A 25754-nucleotide genomic window follows, 5' to 3' on the forward strand; every position below is an offset into this window, starting at 1 on the left:
TCTCTCTCACACACTCACTCACTCACTCACTCACTCACTCACTCACTCTCACACACTCACACACACACACTCACATACACTCTCTCTCTCTCTCTCTCTCTCTCTCTCTCTCTCTCTCTCTCTCTCTCTCTCTCTCTCTCTCTCTCTCTCACACACACACACACACACACACTCACTCACTCACTCACACACTCACTCACTCTCTCTCTCTCTCTCTCTCTCTCTCTCTCTCTCTCTCTCTCTCTCTCTCTCTCTCTCACACACACACACACACACACACACTCACTCACTCACTCACTCACTCACTCACTCACTCACTCTCACACACTCACACACTCACACACACACACACACACACACTCACTCACTCACTCACTCACTCACTCACTCACTCACTCACTCTCACACACTCACACACACACACACCACTCACTCTCTCTCTCTCTCTCTCTCTCTCTCTCTCTCTCTCACACACACTCACTCACTCACTCACTCACTCTCACACACTCACACACACACACACACTCACTCTCACACTCACTCTCTCTCTCTCTCTCACACTCACACACATGTAAAGGATACGATTGGTTGGCTTCCTGCAGAGAAGAAGAGACAATGCAGATTAGAATCAAACTAAACAGCAGAATGATTTCCCATATCAATGTTTTAAAATGAGAGTTAAAGTTAACCAAAGCAGATTTGATCCTATTTTCCCATGAAACCCATCATTTATTTATTTTTTTACTTGTATTATGTTTTGCAAAAGATAAATCCAACTAAAAACAAGCGAGACAGAAAGTCTGTGGTTAACAGACACTTGAATCGTAAACTACCATCATGCTCCAGCGTCACAGTGTTTACTGCAAACGTTTGTTCAATATTATAACTTTAAATACTTGAATAAAGAAGCTGTTTTAGTGTTTATTTGGTTAGAAGGAATAATGTGTGACTTACCAGGCGCCATGCTTGATTGCCATGGAAACAGCTTGAGGGGGGAAGTTCCCCTTCTTCGTGTGTTTTTTTTTTTGTTAAATCATGGTGGCGTTGACTGGCTGCCCCCTGCAGGCTGTGTGTGATACTACTACCACTAATGCTCCCAATATGACTTCTACCATGGCTCCTACTGTAAAATATACGTTTTCTTCTAATTCACTCTGAAGATGAAACATTCTGTGAATACTGCGAGCAAATGTAATTATGAAATTAATTTATTTTATACTTGCTATAATTTTTGGATTTTTTTCTGACATTATGACGTTTGACAATTTTGTCATCGTTATATTCAAGCCATTACAGGTGGTTGAATTGAATGTACTGTACCCTACAATTGAACACCAGTCGGTATATTTGTAGTATTTTAATTTTTGATATCTCATAGGAATGTTTTTACAGTATTAAGGGGTGGTTGATGTTTACTTATTGATGTTCTTGTATTTTGTGCTGTGTGGTGTTGAAAATAAAATAAAAATAAAGCTCAGATAAAGCATTCATTCATTCATTTCATACCACTAGTAATATACTCATGCAAGCATCAAAATACGAGAGGAAAATTGACTCATTATGCAAAGGACCTACTTTCAAGGGACTTTATTTTATTGCTTAATATCTGTGCTTTATTTTTTTTTATCTGTAAAGTAAGTAAAAAAATCTAATGGCAATGGAGTAGCCTAAAAAATAACACAATTTGTTTTTAATTGTGGTGGAATTTAAAAAAGGAAAGCAAATGTAAGTATTCCATTTTAAATTGCTATATCTCTTTACACGTTGAATGAAAAAAGACCGAAACTCAGATTTACTTTAATGTAGGTTACCTGGATTTGTGTTCATTTTAATGAGAGTAATGTTCACCAAATAATAATTATCCTCATTGATTATTATATGTCCATTGGAGATCTAACTTTAAGGTAACCTTTCTAGCTCAGAAACACATGGGTAAAGAAGTGAAAAGCCTCAGAGTACAGGAATTGTAGATTTTATGTAGGCTACACGATGAAGACTCTTTTGTCCCCCTGGCCATACATCTGTACAACACCTCAAGGTTACGGCAGGGGGAAAGCACACACTTGGACTAATCTTCTTTTTTTTCCATTTCCATCTGCAAAGCTGTCCCAAGAGTCAGCCTCTAGTTGGACACTTTAATGATCACCTCAATCACTTAAATAGCACCTTTAATGTAATGTTTGCACTGCCTGTTATTTAATGTCTGTTTTTTGATAATTTTGCACAATCTGCTTTTTAAACATCGCTGTACATATATAAACAACAATACTTCAGAAGGTCAACACTTATTTATTCTTATTTATTATATTCAGGTCTAATTACAGATTTTTTTTCCCTCAACTGTTTATAGGTTCTTGTTTAAATTTCACATATATTTTTATCCCTGCATTTCTTTATGTACATTTCTTGTATAAGTCTATTTTTAATTGCACAGTTTAAGTTTGTTTCATCTAGGTGTATTCTTTAAATCTTTTTTCAGGTTAATATATATGTATGGGAGGGGGGGGCGTTGGTTTGTGGTTTAATTTGTAACAAATGTTTCATGTCATGTCTTTGTAACCTGCTACTGGATGCTTTGAATTTCCCTCGGGATCAATAAAGTATCTATCTATCTATCTATCTATCTATCTATCTATCTTAAGAACTACACATAGGAACTACAGCGCCCGTCTGCAGACCTACTACGCGCTGATTGGTCAGAGCCGTACGATGGTTTACGTGGCATTCTATCAGTGCGCATGCTCAGTTGAGCTCTCTCTCCCGGCAGGAAGATGGTGTCTGTCAAGATGCAGTCGTGTGTGTTGTCAGTTTTACTCCTAAATGTTTTCTACAGCGTCGTCTCCTCGTTGTACTTTCACATCGGAGAGACGGAGAAGAAATGTTTCATAGAGGAAATCCCCGACGAGACGATGATTATCGGTGAGTGTCGACTGTCACACGAATTCACGAGCTAAAGCTAAATGCTAGCTCCTCAACTTTAGCGAGGGAGCTAATCGGCTAAGTGAGCTAAAGTTGTCTTTTGGTGTTCTCAGCAAGTTCACACTAAACGTAAATGTCGTGTTATGTTGTTGGTTTACAGGTATGCAATGGATTAACACACAGTAAAGTCAGGTTATAGCGTGGTAAAACTCTTTATTTACAATTTATTTGCAGCTTTTCTTGGTGTATAATAGTTAAACTGGCAGATTTGTATGTAGGTTATTTTAACATTTAAATGTTTGTAGCTACATAGAAAACAAAACAAGCAAACACAAGGCTAATATTTACGACTATTTAGGAAGATAGACAACAACACAAACCAATTTTAAAACAAGTGTTTTACATGTTGAAGGTACTGAGTCACAAGGTGTAAATTTACCTTTTAGTCCAAATTCAAAGGAGTGACATACGAAATATGAGCCTGTCCTCCTTTAACAGTTTACCTGCTTGTACTAATACTATTATCTCTATGAATGAGACAGGGTGACATTGACAGGAAGTGACCTAAACATTGTGTGTGACGTTTCCTCCGTGGTGGATCTGACAAAGATTGTAGATTAAATAATCTAGAAGCAAACAGAAAATATCAGAAGACAGACAAGATAGTTGTTGTTGTTTGGTTTGGCCATGTTGTGTACAAGCATGCATTGTGCACCTTTTTAGTACAGAGTTTATGAATGGCTTTGAGCGTCATTAAAGGTAGAAGGACAAACACATGCAAATCAGATTTAAGGTGAGGTTAAGATTAGGTAAAGCAAGAAGATAAAGATGCAAACAGCATAGTTGAGAGTGGACAGATAGATGATGAAAGTTAAAGTTAGAGAATTGAAAGGTGGCAGTAGCTCAGTCTGTAAGGACTTGGGTTGGGAACTGGAGGGTTGCCGGTTCAAGTCCCGGTTCGGACCAAAAAAATGAAGGTTGGTCTGCTAGATCGCTTCCTGAGCAAGGCACCAAACCCCCTACCCACCACCAGCTCAGATCCTGTTTGTGCATGTGTGTATATTTCAGCCTATGTGTGTGTTGCATGACTTACAGAGTGTAAAAACAGAATTTCCCCTTGCAGGATCAATAAAGTAAATCTTAATCTTAAAAATACAATTTTAAGCGACATAACAAAAACGTGATGTTCTCTTTGCAGCTCCTAAGCGACCTCTGACAAAAAGTATTTTCTGTTATGTGAGATAAAATGAAGAAAAGACAACGTTTAATTAAGATCAATGTAATGGCTAATGTGTTTGTCTGTACTCATAACAGAAGTTCCTTTTTTTGAACATACCACATTTCTAAGCCTGTGAAAAAAAATAGGTGTGTAAATTGAAATGTGACTGTCCCTGTTAAACACTTGAAGTTGTGTAAAACCAGCATGACGTGTTTGAAACAGACAGTGACACTGACAGGAAGTATCTTGAATATTTCATCCTGCAGTCTTGTTTGCGATGGAGCCTGCAAACAGACATGCCTGCACAGCTGGAAGAGATACTAACTATATATTCTGTAAAACATGGAGTTTGGTGCTGTTAATTTAACAACAACAACAACAACATTACTTATTAAGCACAATTAAAATGCTGTGACAAACAGAACAAAAGGATAATAAGAATACAAAACCAAAGACTTTATTCAGCTTAAGTGCTGTGAAGAAAATATATTTTTCAATTCAAAAATGCAGACTTTAATTGACTGCATTAGGGTTTTCACAACACCGGAATTGAAATAAAACCACCCAATATCAGATAATTTCTTGCTTTTAATAACCAAAAATTGCAGGCGAACTCCTGCACACTTTTTCAATTGCATAAATAAGTTGGCAATGTTTTGGTACTGAAATAATGCCAACATATTTGTGCAATTAAGCCAGAGTTCCCTCTTTGACTTGTGGCAACTTTTGTTTAAAAAATATGACTAAAGATCTGTCTTTTTTGAAGTATTTGGTACTTTTCCATGCTTTAGATAATTAAAATAAAGGAAGTGTCGTTTTAAAACAGATGGTATTAAAAAGTAAGACAACATTAGATTTTTTGGGGGGAAATTACAGTTCATGCTGTGCAGGTTTTTGCATTTTTATTGACAAATTCTTCATTTCTTCTCTCTGTTTTTATCTGTGTAGAACTAATAGGGACCTCATTCTTTAGCAGCAGGTGGTGCAAAACTCCACTAACATACTTTTACAGAGCGACTAAAGCTGACTCATGGGTCATCTTATGACTGAGGGATAGAGACTAAAGCTCTTAAAATGCTGTCTACTTTTCTTAAGCTGAGACTTAACCTGATTGGTCCACACAGAGGACTAAAACATTTTAATGATGACACCTCTGTCCCTGTGTGCAGGTAACTATCGGACTCAGCTGTATGACAAACAGAGAGAAGAATACCTGCCAGCCACTCAGGGTCTGGGGATGTTTGTGGAGGTCAGAGATCCAGACGACAAGGTGAGCAAACTTTACTACTTATAGAAGGTCTGTTTACTTTATCTCCATCTGTGAATAACGGGCGTGTGTGTTTCCTGCAGGTGATTCTGTCTCGGCAGTACGGCTCTGAGGGAAGGTTCACCTTTACCTCTCACACACCAGGAGAGCATCAGATCTGTCTGCACTCCAACTCCTCCAAGTTCTCCCTGTTCGCCGGAGGCCTGCTGGTGAGGGGAAGCCTCACATGACATACACATTTCAGTTTTATTATTTACTTTGTAGACTAGGTGTCGGGTTAGGGTTTTATAGCTGCTTTTAGAATCAACACAGAGGAACATTTTGTCCTGTTGTGTACTCTGAAGATAGGAATGTTTGGAACTCAATTATTTCCTCTCCTTTTCCTCACTTTTATTCTTCTTTTAACTACTGAACATTTTGAATATTATTATCTTTTTTTATTTTTTATAACTAAAGGTTATTTTCTAAAGTCTTAAAAAGTATTTAATTAATTAATTAGGTTAAACCTAGAGCACAACCTTGTGCTAGGATATTACTCACTGTTAGATTATTAAAATGGTTCGTCATCAGTAGTTGCTGCTTAACTTGCTTGTTGTGTGTTGCAGAGGGTTCACCTGGACATTCAGGTGGGAGAACACGCCAACAACTACGCTGAGATTGCTGCCAAAGATAAACTGACGGAGCTGCAGCTGAGAGTGCGACAGCTGGTGGAGCAGGTCGACCAGATCCAGAAAGAGCAGAACTACCAGAGGGTCAGTCTTTGTGCTTTTCAAACAGACTGAGGTCTAAATGTTGTTGGGGACATTTATATTGAAGCACTTAAGCCAGGTTTATGCTTCTGCTTCAAATCTGCGACGCAGTAGCCTATTCTGTTGTGAGCACTACATACTTGTATGTTGGTGTGTCTGCGTATCTCTGAAATACTCCGCCTACAACCGCTTGCTGGCAGTGCGACTCTATGCTCGTTATATCACCAGGTTCTGGTTCCACCACAGCTCTGCTTGTTTTTGTGCAGGAAACCATGGCGACCGAAATTGATCGTATTATGTTGTAGTTGGAGCTGATGAATACTGAGCAGCAGTTGATTATACTGCAAAAAAGAAGAGAGGAGACATCAGAGGAGATGTAATGAACAACTTGATAGCTTTGTTAGCTCGGCCTACTAATTATAGCCATAGACTGTAAATATTTATGGACGAAGCCTGAGTGACGTTGGCCATGTGTTACGGCAGGGGGTCAATCTAACATCAGGCTTAGATATAGAGCCGAAGCTGAGGCTGGGTTAAAGCCTCTTGATCAACCGTTACATAGTGCCCACCTGCCAATCATGTCAGCTAGGTGCCTAACTTTGGATAAGACGTATCGTTAAAATCAAAACACTGCCGTTGTTGGTAAGTAAAAAAAAAAAAAAAAACATTACTTATGACGCATGTATTGCCTAGCCCTGTCATTTGGTGATGTGAGTTGTCCTCAGTTGTTGACAGTCCCCTGCTGTCTGTCTGTCTTTTTAGTATCGTGAGGAACGTTTCCGTCAGACCAGCGAGAGCACCAACCAGCGGGTCCTCTGGTGGTCCATCGTGCAGACTCTGATCCTGGTGGCCATCGGAATCTGGCAGATGAGACATCTGAAGAGCTTCTTCGAGGCCAAGAAACTTGTGTAAACCTGGGATGTGTGTGTGTTTGTGATAGAGTGTATGCGTGTGTGAGTGTGTGTTTTTGGTCTCTACTGAGCGATGCAGGACCGAGCGGCGGCGGTCGCTGCTGTCGGAGAAGATGTGGTGCAGAGAAATCCATCTGCAGATTCAGCTTGAAAACAACATCTTCAGTTTCTATAAATATTATTTCCACTGTCTTATCATCCCTGTTTGTAAAAGGCCCATCATATTTTGCAGTAGACTATCAGGGAAAATGTGGCAACTCTATTTATTTCAAACATAGAAAAAATAAATGTCCCTCCAAAAACTTCTGTCTGTCCTGTTTACAGTTCTGCAGCACCGGGACAGATTACCAGAACCGGTCTACATGTAAATGACAGGGCTGCATGTGTCATGTGTTTTTATTAATTTGACCTATTTCTTCTTTCTTACTCACTGTGTTGAGTACATGATGTGTTACTGGCCACTGGAGATGTAGTTCAGAGTATAAACATGATGATGCAGTTTGTTCAATTCAATATTCAATGACAGTTTTAAGGTTTCAATTGCGGTGAAATGTTATAATCTGGAGTCATCTGTGAAATAAAGGCCTGTAGAAGTGCTCTTTAAAGACTCTTAGAACAAGGCAGCAGTAGACTAGCCTCTCCTGTGTTCAGTGAGGTACAAATACAGTTTTTGTCAACGGACTTTGGTGTCCATTTATGAAGGTTTAACTTTGTTGAGATCCTTCTGTTGTCAGACACTCAGGCTGCGGTCTACTGCCGGCCTTAATGCCCAGTTCAGATTTTTCTTTGTTTGGCTGTTAACATTGCTTTTAAATGTGGCCTATATACAGACTTATCTGGAAATGTGTAAAGATCAGATTCCATGTGAAAAATCTGATCTGTGTCACACAGGAGCAAACATTCAGATTCAGGTCACTTTTGGCTGCAGTGTGAACAAAGCCTTAGAATAGCAGTCTGAGCCTGTCAGGGACAAAACGACTTTTAGTGGATATTTGTCCAGCATACGTTAAATATTGACCCTCTCGTGTTGCTGAATCCTTATAGATAAAATCTGCAGTACAAGCTGTTGCAGACAAACTAAGACGTTATAAGTATACATTTGGCTCTTACTTAAAATATGAAGCATTTTCAGGTGATAGAGACTTCAGCATTTAAACTTTTTTTTTTGTGGATACCACCTCTTTAGATTCTGCTCTTATGTTTCCAGGTGTGATCATTGAAATCCAACAAAATGAGACAGTTTTTCTGTTTGTTATTGTGTGTGAGTGAGTCCACATTTTACTGTGTCCAAACTGAATGTACGTTTCTTTTCACCTGATTCTGGTTGATGTTGGTTTGCTGGTGATGGTGTAGAAAGATTCTTATGATTCTAAATATTCTGCTATTGAAAGTGAAGCTCCATCCGAACGCTGCCATTGCCTTTTTTTCTTTTTTTTTTGATCAACCTTTCTGCTTCATCCTGACAGTTAATCAAAGAGAAATGAATCTGAAACTGAAGAGCGAAATACCTGAAAATATCGTCAGCTGTTAGATTATAAAGAAACGCATGAGAAAGACGGGTGGTTTATTCTTTTTTTTATTTTTTTTTTAGAGCTTTTCATCTTCAGCTGTTAAGATTTTCTTCTTTTCTGTATTTTTTTATTTTCTGGTGGTTTGTGTCAAAAGGTAGATTTCAGATTTCAGATGTGTTTCCTGGGTTAGAATTTAAATTAGTTGGTTTAGGTTGGACGAGGGGCTTGAATTTATTTAATTTTGGAGAGATGGTGTCCACGTGAAATCGGTCTAAAATTGCACTCAAAATAAAGTTTTGTCACATTTGGTTTAAATCTTTGAAGAAGTTTGTTTTTATTCTGTTTAACAGTTTATAAAGTTACTTTGAAGAGATGAATGGGCTGTTTATTCAGATGTATTTTGAGTAAAGTGCAAAAGAGACTGGAAAACATAATTATGTAAAAAACAAACTACTGTACAAAAACATTCTGGCTTCCTTGTAAAGTAAAATAAAAAATGTTGACAAAATATCTCAGGGTTTGCATTGATACAGTATAGGAAAAAGGAAATGGTATTGATTTATATTGTATTTTAGATATATAATGTGTTTGATTCAATACTTGAGTAGCATTTAAACACAATCAACACTCTATTGATTCAGGTCAAATAACCTGATTTAAAAATAAAAAAGTACAGATATAAAATCGATCGTACTTCTATCATGATTCAATGTTTTATAACATTTTTATTAGATTGATAGTTTGCAGCAGGTACATGTGCAGTGAATATTGACCTAGCTGCCACTGTGATCATTCTTATTATCTGATTGAACCGTTTTTAGCCCTAAAACATTATCACTGGTGACAATTAGACAAACGAATTATCCAACAAAAATATTAAAGAAAAATAAAATACTTATTTTCTCATTATAAGCAAAGGTGTGTGTTGTCTTTTGGTTGCCTTTTTTTTTAAAGAAAATGACTAATACATAAATAAAGGAAAGCATTAAAACCATAGAATGTGAAGAATTAAAGAATAAAACAAGAAAATGTTGAAATAAAGCTGAAGCTCAATTTTTTTTCTTGTTTTATTCTTTAATTCTTTACAGTCTATCTATGGTTTTATTTCATTCTTTTTTTTTTTGAAATGTCAACCAATAGACAACATAAAACTTCACCTATAATGAGATAACAGAATATTCGTCTCTGAAATTTAGTGCAGAACAAATAAATTCAAATTAAGTTCGAGCTTTGTGATGTTCTTCAACACATTCCTACACAGGTAGGAACGTTTGGTACTAATATCCGTTTCCGGTCCGACCTTATTACCGGTTGGACAATATTACAATCGTCTTCTGTTTGATATTTTCCAGAGTGAAGTTGTCGTCTGTGGTTTCTCCGGTCGGTGCTTTTTGGTGTTAATTTTAATGTATTTTTCCGTGTTTAATGTTTTGTGGACCGTCTTTGACCGACACTGTCGTTAAATTTAAAGTTAACGGTGGAAAATGTTCAACCCGGAGCGGCTGAGTGAGTGAACCGCTACATGCTACGTGTACAGTAAAGAGGCTGCTAGCTGAGCGACACAGAAACAGAAACAGCCCGTTCATAAGAAACACTTCAGCGTCTTTTAAAACATCTGCTGCAAAGCTAAGGGGTCTGAGTTTAATCCTGGAGGATGAGTTAGCAGGGAGGACACTTTGGTCTCCGTCAACACTTACAAATGAGACATGAAGGACTGAAGATTAACAGATTTCTGAGCAACAAACGCGACAGCTTCTGGGTTTTCTGTTTGTTTGAGAAGTTTGTTGTTGATTTTCTTTTTGAAAACGGACTGAAATCAGGAAGCTGAGAGGCTGTGAAGATGATGTACTCATCGAGAAGAAAACCTGTCCTCTACTTCAAAGAGGAGAGAAGGTAAGATGTTGATTTAATCGACGATGCTGGACTCCTTTTTATTCTTCATAAATAGAATAAAATATAATTATTATTCATCCCAAACTGGGACATTGTGCATACATCAGCAAACACACAATATGAGCAAAAAACACAATGTTAGCAAATCACAATATAATATTAAATACAAAGTAAATAAGTACTAAAACTAAGAATGTGAATATAAACAACCAGGATTTAATTTAGCATTACTAGTCTTAAATAGGAAGATTAAATATAAATGTGCAAAAACAGAGTTGTAAATGGACAGCATTTTTAAACTTTGATGTGATTCTAGTGAAAATATAAAATACCTGTTTCAATACCATGGCTCTCGTTTTGTGAAAGAGGGGCAGATGTTATAAGATTAGTCTTCTTTCTGCTCCTTTCCTTTCTGTTTGTTTGTTTTTCTTAACGTTATTGTTTGCTTGAATGAAATAAAATGTACAAATTTAAAAAAAATAAAGCTATAGGGAACTTAATGAAGGGACCGTATTGTCTTCGTTTACATCTTTTCCTCTGATGTTACTCTAATAGTGCGATATGTAATGCGATGGGATAACTGCATTTGAGGGATCAACACTGTTGTTGAGTTTATCTGTATCTGTCTATCTCTAAAGATTGATCAAGAGTCCAAGTAAGATATCGGCCGATATATAGTTATCACATTTCTTTCCCTCCCCAATATCGATTTCGTTATCAGCCCCAAAATTCGGGTCCTAGTTCCACCCCTTACCATCAATCAATCAATCAATCAATCAATTTTTATTTGTATAGCGTCAACTCATAACAAGTGTTATCTCGAGACACTTTACAAAAAGCAGGTAAAAGACCTTACTCATTGTTATGTTACAAAGACCCAGTCTATCCATCATGAGCACTTTAGCAAAGCAGCAAAAGTTACAGTGGTAAGAAAAAAACTGTCTTATAAAAGGTAGAAATCTTCGGCGGGATCCCCGGCTCATGACGGAACAGCCTTCACAGGCCTAGACTGCACCAGGCTTGGAAAGGGATAGGGGGAAGAGATGGGATAAGGTGCAGGAAGAGGGATAAGGGAGCAAGGGGGTGGGGGAGGGGGAGGGGGAGGGGGGAGGCAAGCCGTCCATCAACAATCCGGTGGGGTGGGGGTTGTTCTGGCAGGCCGTCAACCAACGATCTCGAAGGAGCCTAAGAGAGCTCAAGAGCTCTCAGGAAAGTAGGTGGTTAGTGACTGAGATTTACAGATAGATACATGCAGTAATAACATGACTGTAGCTGTCACATCAAACACACTTTACCCCATTTATTCACAATTTAAACACATAAAAAAAAAAAATTGAAGCATGGTCTTAAACTGAAACATTTTTTCTTGAATTTTGAAGAAATGAAATCTTTAAAGTTCCTCATCAAGAAGAGAAGTGAGTAAATGCTGATGAATCATGTTTCAAGCAGTGGTTTCCAAACTGTGGTCCAAGGACATTTAAAAGATTGTTCAAGTTATTAATTCCTGCTTGTTGCTTTGATTCAAATTCAGATTAAAGTTTCAAGATCTCCTAAAACTCTGCTGTTTAACTTTTAGAAGGTATTTTATTTGATGAGTATTTGTTAAAGCTTCTTCTATAGAGGGAAACAAACATTAGAAATCTTCCTTAGATATCAACGTTCACTGGGGATGGGAGAAATGATCGTCAAAACTATTTATCGCGGTCCTGAGTCGCGTGGAGCAATGATCAAATCACTGGTGCCAAATAGCCATCATTTAATTTGAAAAAATACATTTCCAATTTGATTCACTGCTGACTTATCACAGTGACGCTTATGACATGAGGAAGTTGACAGCAAGAAAAAAAGAAGACGAAAGGGGCATAGAAGAAGAAGTAGAAGATGACAGTTTTATAAATAAAGTTGACAGAGGGAGAGTGTTGGACAGCGAAGAGAAGAAGGTAAAGGATGACGTTTGATGAGAGGTGATTCTGAAATCCAATTGCAGTAAATAACTCCATGAGTCCTGCACTTCAAATTTACGGAAGCATTTTACAATTTTCAGTTAATAAGATATTGTGATCAGATATACTATTCTGTAATTTTCTTGAAATGTATAAATTACCTCTGAATCCCTGGATTGTCATGTAACCTTTGTATCTTTGAAAAGTAGAAACGCTTCTCAGGCAATGCTCAAGACTAAGCATCCAAATCATAATCTGCAAGAACAAATTCTATCTCTGGTTTTAAAAAGGCCAAATCAGACGTCTGTGTGTTTTAAAGCATTTCATCATTTTAAAGCTCAAAGATTTGTTCTTGTATTGAAGACACAGTTTGGGAACCTCTGTTTTTGAATGCTTGTTTTCTGTTTGACAACCGGTTTGTTGAATTCTGGCTGCTTGTTGCATGAAAGGGTGGAAGTAAAGTTTTTGACCCTGCTGCAGGTCTGACTGATTCTTCATTCAGACTGTTAATCTGAACAAGTTCAGAAACTGATCCAGACTCAATTTCTAACCGGTCTTATTTAATAAAAAAAAAAACAACAACAACATGAGTGTCAGCCAAATGATGCTATCAAGCTGGCACATCAACACATTTTATATTTTATCTTTCGGTATGTTTATGTTAGTCAATACCCAACATAATTTAGGGATGTCGGGTGGCCTGGCGGTTATGTTGCGTTTCCTTTGAGCGGAGGCTGTGGTCCTCATTTGCTACATGTCATCCGGCACTCTCTCTCCTCCCAACGTTTCCTGTCCATTAAAGGCAAAAGGGATACACAAACAAAAGCAAAAAAGCCAATTTCCCTCAATCTATCACTGCCAACTGGGAGCAAAATGACTTGTCATTCAGTTTCCATCATCAAAGAAGTTGAAGAAAAACACACAAACGTTACGAATGTTTGTGCAGAAACACACTTTTCTGTATTTCTGATGCACAAACATGAAGTTATTTCTAATGTGCCCCCCTTTAACTCCATGATATGATCCATGGATAATAAATATGTATCACTTGAAAATGAAATACTGAATGATGCTGAATGGAAATAAAATACACAAACCAGAAAAATACAAATGTAGGAAAATCCAAGAGTTAAGAGTGGAAGTTTGATTTGAGTGTTTTGTTTGTTTCCCTCTAATGCATCAGTGTGTGTGTGTGTGTGTGTGTGTGTGTGTGTGTGTGTGTGTGTCACTATAACTAATGTCACTTCAACACACTAAAACAGTCAGTTGTGATAATGATCACTGTTTTTATTTTATTTTTTTCTCTGCAGGAAAGTTCAGTTGTTGTGTTGTAAACGGCTGAAAAATATTCTGTTGTAGTTCTTTATTCTGTATTAATTTACAAAGCCTATTACATTTGATTTATGTACCTCACCTATACCTTTTTATGTTTCTGTAAAAAGAGACTACTAAACATGCATACAATAAACCATTCTTTAATCTTAAATGTGAAAATGAACTTGAACAGAAGAAAGTTAAGGAATAAATATGAGAATTCTACATCTATTTTTGTATTTTGTGCAGATCTACAAACTTTTTTTTAAGGCACTTCTTTGACTCCCTGGATTGAAGTGATCCCTCTTGTTATTGTCCAATGTGATTGGTTGTTTACAGATTTATATTTTTCTCAATCTGAAAAACATATACTTGTGTCAAACGCCTCATTTAACCCATCTTCTCCCCTGTGTCTTCCCAGGTTCCTGTCGGGTAGATGTACGGTCTACAAGCTGTTCGGCCTCTGCATGGTGCTGCTGCTCGTCTCTCTGCTCTGGCTGCAGCTCAGCTGTTCAGGTGACTTGTCGGCCCCCGTGCACGAGGACAAACGACCCCCCCAGCACATGCAGCCTCCGCCCTGCCCCGCTGACAGTCAGGCATCTGCGGCCGACGACCCCTCCTGGGGTCCTCACAAACTGGCGCTCATCATCCCCTTCAGAGAGCGCTTCGAGGAGCTGCTGGTGTTTGTTCCCTTCATGCACACTTTCCTCAACAAGAAGAAGATCCGCCACAAGATCTTCATCGTCAACCAGATGGATCACTACAGGTGAGGAAATACCTGACATCACTAGATCTGCTGTACATACTTAATTTGTTAATTTATTGTTAGAGCAACTTAAACCTCCTGGATATAATCAGCAAGGCGTTGGGGTGAGGGTAGATTATTCTGACATTTTCAAACCTGGGCTGAATATCTGCAACATCATCCTTGATGTGTGTCCACTCAAAGTCATCTTTATCACTGACAGGCTCAGATTGTTCTTCTAAGTGTCTGACAACATTACAGAAAGGATCTTTAAAGAGATAAAGCATTTTGTTAAAGATGGCGATTGTTTTTAAAAATCTTTTTCTTTTAATTTGTTTCTCTTGATGCCAGACTTCATTAATAAAACAAACAGTTTTACCTCTTCAGACAAAGGAGTTCCTGTTGTACCACTGTCTCGATCTGAACGTTTATTTTTGTGTGCTTTGAGTGTTATACAATGAGATATTTTGTCCCTTACTAAGGTAATATTTAGAACTCCAAAATGTCCCCATTAGAGAAACAATTCCCTGCTCAAGGCAGTGGTTGTTCTCCTGGACACTTCAAAGAGTTTGTTCCCTGTAAGGACAAATCGTCCCTGGCCAGTACAGAAATATCTCCTCTTCAGACCTCTTGATCCTGAATTTGCCTGGATCACTTAGAGTTTTTAAATCCAGCCTGCAGAGAGGTCTTATCATGTGTTTTCAATTGTTCCAGGTTTAACAGAGCGTCTCTGATAAATGTCGGTTACCTGGAGAGCGGTAATGACACGGACTACCTGGCGATGCACGATGTTGACCTGTTGCCTTTGAATGAAGCTTTAGACTACGGTTTTCCCGAGGACGGACCGTTCCACGTGGCCTCCCCTGAGCTGCACCCGCTTTACCACTACAAGACCTATGTGGGAGGAATCCTGCTGCTCACCAAGAAACATTACAAAATGGTACTTTTCTATTATTTAATCTTTATTTAACCAGGAAAGAAAGTCGTTGAGATTAAAAATCTCTTTTTGAAGAGAGTCCTGGCTGAGACAGGCAGCAGCACTATTAACAGAGTTTCACACAAAAAACAAGCAGCCAAACATACAAACACAAAAAATACAGCATTAGACATTAAAATACACAAATGTTTGTCTGTTTCATGCACAAACAAATCAGGGAGAACATCTGCATCCAGATGTGTCTGCTTCCAAGTAATTTAACTTCCTCTTAAAAGCATCCAACGAGAGCAGCTCGTTGAGTTTCAGCTCTTTTTGTAATTTCAGAGTACGGTAAGGGAGCAGAAAACTCCCCAGTTCAGTTTGGACTATTGGAACAGACGCCTGAGTGTCTTGTTTTAAAATGATCTGTTAATGAGTTGATTTACTTTTATTAACAAATGTTCCCCCAACATTCTTTCTTTCTTTCTGAAACAGATTATTTAGGCGTTAATCTCTGAGTTCAAAACGTTGAACATTTGTTGATGAGGTCGATCATTTTGCTTGCACTGTTAAAAGTGTTTGGAAATGCTCTGAAACCTCAGAGAATATTTAAAAAACTAAAAAGTGCAGAGTTTGCATAATTTCTTGAGTGTGAAGATAAACTTTGTCCTCTTTTTCGAATCAGAATATTTTTGTGTCATTATGGCTTTTGGCTTTTTTAAAAGAAGATTTCAATGAGAAACATTTGAGATTATTATATTCATAAAGTATGAAACTATTAAAAGACTTTTGACAGAAATCAATTTTATTTTATTGACTTACATAAACTCTTTAGCCTAGGCTTTACAGAATAAAAAAATATGAAAATGTTTGTAAACAACCCCTAATAAAATCCCAGAACCAATATAGAGAGTGATGCATACTCGTTTTTCAGAGTTAAAAAGGTTTATGGGATCTTTGTGAAAAATCTCAGTTTGTACAATACAGTGAGAACAGAAAGAGTAGGATGTCATGGAAGTTGTTTCTGTGGGTCAGAAATAGTCCTCTTTCTGTTTCCGTCACATTCATGTAATGTTTCAAAATGTCCACTAGATGGAGCTGTTTAACCTGTTGAGTTAAACACTGCACATAAAAGCCATGTTTTTGTTTTTTTTTTACACGGTAGTGTTCCAGTCTTTAAAACGGTTAACTCTTTGTGTGTTTGTGTTTTCAGTGTAACGGGATGTCCAACAGGTTCTGGGGTTGGGGCAGAGAGGACGACGAGTTCTACAGAAGACTGAGGAAAGCTGAGCTACAGGTAAATCCCAATTTAAGACCCTGTTAGAAAGAGTTTCCAGAGCATTATTATCCTTGTAAACATGATGTATTGGTCATGTTGTTTCTAAGATAATCTTTATCCGTGTCCGTTGATGTTGATGTTTTTCCCTGCAGCTGTTTAGGCCGAGTGGAATCACGACCGGATATAAAACCTTCCTCCATATCCACGACTCGGCCTGGAGGAAGAGAGACCAGAAGAGAGTCTCAGCTCAGAAACAGGTACAACATTTACACAATATCAAGAGTGCAAGACTGGGAACCTTTTTTTTATTTTTATCCTTAATCCTTTGTTCAGATTTATCTCAGTCTTTAAAAATAATTAATTATCTCATAAACTTCATTTTAATATCCTTTAATAAACAAGTTTCCTCAACTAAAACACCGTCTCATTGAGTCTGCTCAGTGTAACAGGGATATTTAAAATGTGTCTTTGGCATTAGAATAGCTCAAATAAGCCCTTACCTTCCTTTTTAGAAAGTCCAGTTAAACACAAAGGATTCCTATGAAGCAAAACATGAACTTCTTTGTGAGAGAGCACAGATCAAGCATGCTTGATGTCTCAACATTTGATGTGTTGTCTTTGAGTTATTCAATGAAATATGGGTTTACAAGTCAGCACATTCTGTTTTTATGTCCATTTTAGACAACGTCCCAGATCTTTAGGAATCAGGGTTGTGAATGTAACGTAAGTGTAACAGTTGGATAATGAAACCAGATATGAGATAATCAAACATCAGGCTGTTTGTGCTCATTAAACTCCAGTGTATGTATGAGCTGAAAAAATCTGCTCAAAGCTGTGAAAATTACAGTCTGGAGTTTGGAAAGAGAAAATCTGAGGAATCAAGACCACAACAGCCTCCATCATCAATCCCAGAAAGTATTAATATTTTAACCACACCCCACCCCCTCCTCCCTGTAGGAGCAGTTTAAGGTGGATCCAGAGGGGGGGCTGAGTAACCTCCGTTACTCGGTGGAGTCCCGGCAGGAGCTGAGCATCAGCGGCGCTCCCTGCACCGTCATCAACACCAAACTGGAGTGTGACCAGGACAAGACGCCGTGGTGTCTGCTGTCGTAGAGGGAAACCAAACGCGCCGTTACACCGCTCCGCCTAAAGGATTTAATGTTTAAACTCTGCTCCTCTCTGGATGTTGCGGCAGCACTGACTGACCTGCAGCACGTGGCTGCCCTGACAGGAGGAAATAATGGTACAAACAGAACCTAACCCAGGATTTAACACTGAAGAATTCACTCCTTCACTGAGCAGAAACAGACAAAAACTAAATGCTTCCTTACTTTGATTTGAGGAACTTCTCAACAACACACCTGCAGTAGAACAGGACAGTGAGGATCTTAAAGAGAATTAAAACCTCCTGATGATCCTTGATGTTAAGAACCAGAACTTTAAATTGCATCAACGTAAAGTCGGAGACCTGGCAGGCGGACTACTTTGTGTGTCAAACCTCAGAGAAGTGGACGCATGGAGAGAAACTGTTGCACCTAAACTGGATTTAAACAGACGGGCATGGACAGACCGGAGCTGTTTTGGTTTCAGTACCTGCTGACATGGTGTGGATGCAAACATTTTTTTTCAACTCTGGGATCGTGCAAACAGAGCAGAGGTGAGCTGGACGGCTACAAACGGAGCATAACACCTGACATCACCGACCGCCAAAACACGCATCACAACACTGAAACCGTAGAGTTCATTTCAGCTTCTGTATCATGTAGTCGGAAAGAGTCATAAAGTGTTTCAGCAGAAACCATCACAAGCATCAGATAATGTTTTTAATTCCCTTCTGAAGAGAAAATCCTCTTATCTACAGGGTGTTTGCTTCATATATAACCCTCTAACAGACACACTTTGAATTCACCAAAGAAGATACACACTCACAGAAGTTACTTTTTGGGTCTGTTTGCCTTTATTGGATAGAACAGCTGAAGAGAGACAGGTAATGGTGGGAGGAGAGAGTAGGGGGGCGACATGCAGCAAAGGGGTGAGGTTGGATTCCAACCGCTAGCCTATCGACGTTCCCTAAAAACCTTTTTTTTTATAATTGCGACTTCTGTGTCTCATGAATCCAACTCACTAGGGGTGTTCAAAACTATAGATACACTTGATTATTGTGTTGGTATTTTTTCTGATACCTCCTCCATTCTCAGAAACACTGTATTGATTTTTTTTAGTTCATCGTAGTGTTGTCAGAATATTTTAAACCTTTGATAATAAATCAGACGATATCTGTACCCGCTTCAATACCTCAACAACTAAAATTACAAAATTATAAAAGTTACACTCGTGTTGCTAACCAGTGGATAATATAGAAAACGTTCTCTCGCTTTCTGTCGCAGCAGCTTTTGAAGATCTGTCACTTTTTAAAGCTTTGGTACTTTACCACACTTCATCATTTCAATGAGAGTGTATTGTTTAAAAACACGCGCTAACAAAAAGGTATGAAAGTGTTTAAAATGTTGACAACCTTAGCTCCTAGTTTAAATTCTATTTATCTTTTTTTTTTTATCATTTTGTTGCAGTGATCTCTTTTTAAAAACATCACAACAAACGTTTTCGATCTGGAATTCTTGATTATAAGAAACAAAACCCTCTAGGTTTATTTTCTGTGGTGAATTTAAAGCATTCCTTTTACCCTTTAAAGTAAACTGAGCCAAACCAGGCTGAACTGTACCAAGACTAAGATACCCCGTTGTCTTTTAGCTGCATAAATTCAGCCTGTATTTGAAGCCTGACACAGAATGCTGCTGAAGAGAAACAATGCAGGAACAGAACAGATTTGTTTCACTGCGATCGATTCAGTTCATTTTTTTTTTTTTTTTTTTTATCTACCTTTTAGTTTAAGAAGGAACCAAAGAATCCTGCAGAACATCCACGAGAGTTCAGCGATATTGGAATCATGCTTTACCTCTTCATGGTTTAGTGAATGCCTTTAAGAAAACTGTGAATAATGATCATGTTTTTATGTGCCAAAAACAAAAACCCTGCGGATGGAGGATTTAGTGTCGGTTCTGGAGCTTTTGGATGTAAGACGTGATTTTCCTCTGCATAAGAGTTTAAACTCTTTAAAGACGAGAACTCATGGAAGACAATAATTCTTAGCATTTGAAGGAATGTGGACAAACCAAATCTACTGAGGACGATGATAACATATGATCAGAAGTTGCTGCACAGAAGTGAACCATTTGGAAGATATCTTTAATAATTTTCTAATTTATCAAGTTTTCAAAAACAACTTTGGCTATGCAGAATCTCCAAACAGTTCCAAAACCTAAAGGTGTTCCCTTCTCTTATTTTAGAAGATTTTACTGCTTGTTAAAACAATTGCAGATCATTTTCTGTCAGTTTACCAATCCGGTTTTATCGTTATTAGTCAGCATCAGATTTCTTTGGTTCGTTCTCAGTCTGGGTTTTAATCTGGAGCACCCTTCAACAAGACGTAACAACATGGAACATAAACATCCTTCCACATGTCACTTCTGTCTGCGAGGACTTCTTGTTGTTCATTTGAAGTGAAGTTAACAGATCACAGTCATCCAAATGGATCCAGCTCTAACGGTTTCCTTTAATAATAATGAGAGCGATGATTTCATGACCTCAGACCCAGAGAGGAACCTGGTGGGGGAAGTATTTATTTTACTGAAATATTTGTGTAATGTATTTTTATTTTATTTTACTCCAGTGTGTTGTACTCATTTCATAAAAAGAACGAGTTGTGACTGAATGTCGGACCATCATTAAGAGGGATTTAAGAGATAAAACCAAAAACAGCAGGGTTTGAATGCCTTATAGTTTCATGTGGAAAGTCAGAAAATGAACCTTTAAAATGAAATCCAAGGTTTAGAAATGTGTCTCTGAAAGTTTGATTGAAAGTGAATTGTTATTTAAAGTCATTTCTTCCTCTTCAGGAAAATGCATGTGGCGTGACACAAAGTTTGAAGTCAGCACAAGGAGAGCAAAACATTTTTACCTCGCTGGGTTAAAAAAAAAACCTCTTCTTAAATTTGAGCTTGAAATGCATCATTTAATTGAGAATCCACGGCTGCAGACAGAGTGCGGGGCTCCTCCTTCCCTTGTTTTAGTCTTACAGTTTAGGACTTATGGACACATGAGGTTAAAAAGCATCCATCCATTCACCTGAGAAATATGTTTTTGTGTTTATTGAGAAGCAAAAAAGGATCGCACCCCTTTTCATCAAACTGTGCAAAATGTTACATGTCTGACCATAGACTGTGTATTATTATTTACAGCCTCACATATGGTACACAACCAATCCTTAGGGAGAAACTGGAACAAGCTTTATGAAATGTTACTGTATTATGACTTGAAGATGCAAACTGTGTCTCATTAGAAGCTCCAACAGATGGTGAGAGTCACTGATTGATCTAGATTTGTACCAGCTAATCCTTCTCTGTTAGTCTGAACTTTTTAGTTTCATATTTAGACGGCTACTCTTAACTGTCTTCTTCTCTGCTGCTGTTACGTGTTGATTTGCCTCCAGGGGGTGCTCTGGATTGTTATTGCTCCCTTAAGTGTTGGGTTTTAGACGGTCTGTGCATTTACAGGATGTCGTCCTGATTTTATTTCCCAGAGAAAACGGTACCATTGTTTGTACAATATTCAGTATTTATAAAAATCTGATTCTACAGAAACATCTGGACGTTTGTTTTCTTTTACAGAAGTGTGTGTGTGTGTGTGTGTTTTCATGACAATCATCTGGAACATCTGATTCCTGTGAGGTATTATCAGAAGCTTTTTTCACACTGCTGAAAATTTCAGGCAGGCTGGCCCTGAAATCTTCCTGAGACACTCTCTCAAACATGTCCTCTTTCAGACAAAGGCCAAGCGATAGAGTCGACCACTATGATGACGGTTTTAGTCTTCATATCAGTGCTACGTGTGATTGGACATGATCATAGTATCAATAAATGAGAGGTAAAGAACTGGTGGTCACAGGAAGAGTGCACAAAGACTGAGCCTGTCTCTCACTGGTCGCAGGATATTCACATTATAATATAGATAATGTTATTTAGAATATAAGATTGTTGGTATTGTTATTGTCTATAAGTTCTTTGACACTTTCATTAAATGACTCTTTTTATCAATGGAGTCTGGTGTTTTTGAAGAGAGTGATGTCATAGCTCTGAACTAATCAGAATCAGCTTTATTGGCCAGGTATGCTTAAAAACACAAGGAATTTTACTTTGGTAAACCGTGCTCTCTTTGTACAAAAATAATCAATATAAATAAAATAAATCAGTTCAGAGGTAGACCAGCAACTCTTGTGTTCAGTGAGGTAAAATTACTGTTTCTGTCAATGGAGTCTGGTGTGTCTGAAGAGAGTGATGTAACAGCTGTTTCTGGCTTAAAAATCATTTTCCGCTTTAAAAGAAAGGTCGATCTCTGTAGGGATCCCTTCTCTAATGTTGTCAGACACACAGAATAACAATCTGAGCCTGTCAGTGACAAAAACAACAACTTTATTTCAACATATTTTGATTGTTGTAGCCATTAAAGCCTGTTTCAATAGAGCTCGATGAAGATCTCTACTGGAGAAAACTGAAAACTTTATAAACTTTTCCTGCATTAAGACCACAAAAGCGTTATAACTCAAATAAGCCCAGGATTAATAACTTCAGAAATAAAGAAATAGATACCTGAAGACTTAAACTTTAGCTCATATATACCCCCTACAGGTGAGATCACACTTTTAAATACCATTTATTTTAATTGTGAGCGAGTGTATATCTTAACATGTTCTCTCTTCTTCCTGTCACTTCCTCTTCCCTCCTCATTTTCGTGTTTGGTCTGTCGCCGGTGTGACTTTTAACGAGACAACAGGAGACTACTAGCAGGAGGAATGCAGGTAAACGCAGGAATGAGGGTGTGCAGTTATACCTGAGCGCTGGATCAGAGGTTAGCGGAGCCATTAGCAGGTTCAAACAGCAGGATTTTACAGACGGTTAGCCTGTCATCCTGCTCCTCCTAATGAGCCACTGTGGATCTGCTAATGAACGCTCTCTGCTCTCATTATGCACACACACTTACTACACTGACACAGAAGACACAAAGAGTTTGTATTCAGAGTTATAACTTTATTGTCTGCAAAGACGGGTTTTAAAAACATTATGAAAATATTCAGTTTATTCAAATTTGAATCATTTCATTGAGTCTTTGTGGGTCTTTTGTTGGGGCAAATTCTCATGTTATTTCACAAAACTAAACCTTCGGAGGTTGAACTCATCTCATGAACCAATCCTGACTCATTTGACCTTTTCATACATTTACTTCTATGTAGAAGTCTTTCCAATACAATGGACTCGAATACTTAAATTCAAGTCATCTATCAAGTTCAACAGTGTGAAATGCTTTGGCTGGGAGGTCTTTTTAAAAAGGGTTAATATAACATATAAAATACATAAAGAAGAGCAAGCAGTTAACAAATAACATTAAGGAGGTTTGATATATGTTCTTTAGGAGCTCGCTATTTACACTGAAGGAAGAGGCTTTAATATATTCAACAATCAGTGAGTTTTGAACAGATTGGTTGGATTGCACATGCGCGTGTGTGTGTGTTTGTGTGTGTGTGTGTGTGTTATCAAGATTTATGTATTTAAAAAGTTTTTCCAAAGTATACTGATGAGTGCTTTTAGATCCAGGGACATTCAGTCTGATCAACCTTTTTTTTTAGAAATAATGTTAACCTGAACTGTTTGTGTCCAACAAATCAACACATTGTCCGAGAGGAGAACACAAGACCAGAATAACTCTTACAAACAACAAGTCAACAACAACAACAACAAAAATGTACGATTAAAAAGACATCTGATACAAAACACTGTTGTGACTAGGGTTTATATCGTGATACCAGATTTTTCAGTATGACATACCGTATTTTCCGCACTATAAGGCGCACTTAAAAGCCTTTAATTTTCTCAAAAAACGACAGTGCGCCTTATAATCCGGAGCGCCTTATATATGGATCAATTGGTTAATTGGTTGATCCATACTGGTTGTACACGGCGCTCAGCGACACTGACTCGGATAATGACGAGAGGGAGCCGGGCATGTTGGATGCCGTACTCGCCCAACTGTTCAATTCAGACACTGAAGAAGAAGAATTCGAGGGATTCGTGGACGGGGAATGAACTGAAAAAGTGAGCTTTACGTGTTATACGTAACTGAACAATGTTGAGTTATGCACTAACGTTTGAATTAGCGGTATCAGACTGTGTTTCTTTTACGTGTTTACAACTGAACAAGGCTGGGAGATATTGTGAATATGCACATTAACGTTTGAACAACGTTGAGTTATTGTGAATGCACTACGTATAAAACTACGTTTTGAGAGTTAAGAGAAACGTCAAAGAAATAATTTATTATTTGGGGAAATCGTCTTATGTACTTTTGTTTTTGTAGTTTTATACGTTACGTTTTATACGTATTTATATTTATATATTCACAATATCTCCCAGCCTTGTTCAGTTGTAAACACGTTCTATTCTATGCGCCTTATAATCCGGTGCGCCCTATATATGAAAACAGTTCTAAAATAGGCCATTCATTGAAGGTGCGCCTTATAATCCGGTGCGCCTTATAGTGCGGAAAATACGGTACATAAAAATCAAACAATCTGTTTCTCTACCACAGCAACATAAACTTAACTCAGTGGATCGTTTATTTTATAGAATTGAAGGTTCCCTTGGAGGACTGTGTGGAGGGCAGGAGCTAAAAGCGAGGATGGAGAGTTAGGGATGACCTGGTAGAAATGGGAAGTTGAGCATTCATTACCAGATCAGACATGTCATCATCACTGAGAGAACTGGGAGTGAGTGGACAGAGTAAACAAATGAGAGATGTCAGAAGAAACCAGTCAGTGGATTTAGATGAGGAGAAATGATGCCAGCTGGGGTCCTAAATAAAGGCTGTTTATCTCTCTGCTCTCCTCTCGTATCGTTGACATTAGGAATAGTTGCATTTGGGGAACCGGTTGTGGGCATCGTTGTCACTACCTGGATCTTTCTACGTAGCCTGATTGGGATTCCTTGGCTATGCAGCCAGCCTCAAGTGGACTTTTCAGGAACTGCAATTTTTTGCAATTCTGCAGTCACTTTTATTATCAACAGCAGTGATTGTAGCTTGATTGAAGGCTTGTTTTTCCCCTCATTTAATTCTTCACATACTTCTTACTGAAACTAGTTTATTTGCCACCTGCTGGCCATTAGAAATACTGCAGTTTTTTAGGCATTTCTGCTTCAGCTTCAATCTAGAAACAGTGAGCCTGCATCCAGCAAGGTTCACTTTCATTTGTATGTCGAGTTAATTCTTCTCTTAAGCAGTCAGTCTGAATTAAATATTAATTTATCCGCCTATCATCATTACTTAAACTCACAGTTTGCCATTGTTCTTCAGGGTTCTTCTCAGTTTTCTGCCACATTGTGCCTTTTAAACACATGTTGAAGGAGATTATTCAGATATCAGCGCTTTGTGTTTCCCTGGAGGCCCTGCAGCCCTAACAGTGTCTCACTCTCTCTGTTTCCTCTGCTCGTACAGTTGTGGATTTTTGGGGACAAGCCAAAGACTTTGAGAGAGACAAAGAGAGGATGGGTGAATCTGCCCCCCTCCCCCCCCCACACACACACGCACACTCAAAGCTGTTCCCCCCAGGGTGCAATTTTCACCTTTTCTTGGAGGTGACTGCGACAGAAAAAAAAACACCTCTCTGCTGCCACAAATAGACTCCAGCAGCACCCCTGAGCTGCAGGGTTGTGATAATTTTTTAATTCCCAGCTCAGTTATTACAAACCTTTACCTCTGCAGTAATGTAAGATAATGCAAATGGTCTCGTAATAACCAGAGAGAACGCTCGGCTGTGCGCTTCACACGTATTTACAGACGCTGAGGGCTCATGACCAGACGTGGTGCTCACACTTAATTTTCAGCCTTTGTTAATGAACGTGGGGGATTGATGCTTCTATTATGCAGCAATTAGCGAAAAATAAAAGATAAACTGGATGAGAATGTGTAATCATATTCACTA

The 25754-nt window shown here is 38.2% G+C and overlaps 3 protein-coding genes across 3 annotated transcripts in view; 2 read left to right on the plus strand and 1 right to left on the minus strand.

Annotated features, from left to right (window-relative positions):
* Window positions 1-1003, minus strand: part of tmem216 (transmembrane protein 216) — a 3581-nt gene extending 2578 nt beyond the window's left edge. The window contains exons 1-2 of the mRNA XM_020638379.3: window positions 955-1003; window positions 583-596 (exon numbers count right to left, since the gene is read on the minus strand). Of these exons, the coding sequence (XP_020494035.2) occupies window positions 583-596; window positions 955-964 (24 nt within the window). The 5' untranslated portion in view covers window positions 965-1003. The remainder of the gene's footprint in view (window positions 1-582; window positions 597-954) is intronic.
* Window positions 1004-2744: 1741 nt separating this feature from the next.
* Window positions 2745-9086, plus strand: tmed9 (transmembrane p24 trafficking protein 9). Its single transcript, XM_020638375.3, has 5 exons — window positions 2745-2919; window positions 5308-5408; window positions 5489-5614; window positions 6011-6157; window positions 6917-9086. The coding sequence occupies exons 1-5, from the start codon at window positions 2772-2774 to the stop codon at window positions 7064-7066; spliced, it is 672 nt and encodes a 223-aa protein (XP_020494031.1). The 5' UTR covers window positions 2745-2771; the 3' UTR covers window positions 7067-9086.
* Window positions 9087-9890: 804 nt separating this feature from the next.
* b4galt7 (xylosylprotein beta 1,4-galactosyltransferase, polypeptide 7 (galactosyltransferase I)) lies at window positions 9891-20730 on the plus strand. The gene is made up of 6 exons (XM_020638362.3): window positions 9891-10469; window positions 14148-14492; window positions 15186-15411; window positions 16601-16684; window positions 16819-16923; window positions 17624-20730. Exons 1-6 carry the CDS (start codon window positions 10417-10419, stop codon window positions 17777-17779), a joined length of 969 nt encoding a protein of 322 aa, XP_020494018.2. The 5' UTR covers window positions 9891-10416; the 3' UTR covers window positions 17780-20730.
* Window positions 20731-25754: the final 5024 nt, after the last annotated feature.

The sequence above is a fragment of the Labrus bergylta genome, chromosome 9, assembly GCF_963930695.1.
Source record: "Labrus bergylta chromosome 9, fLabBer1.1, whole genome shotgun sequence".
NCBI classification, from domain to species: domain Eukaryota; kingdom Metazoa; phylum Chordata; class Actinopteri; order Labriformes; family Labridae; genus Labrus; species Labrus bergylta.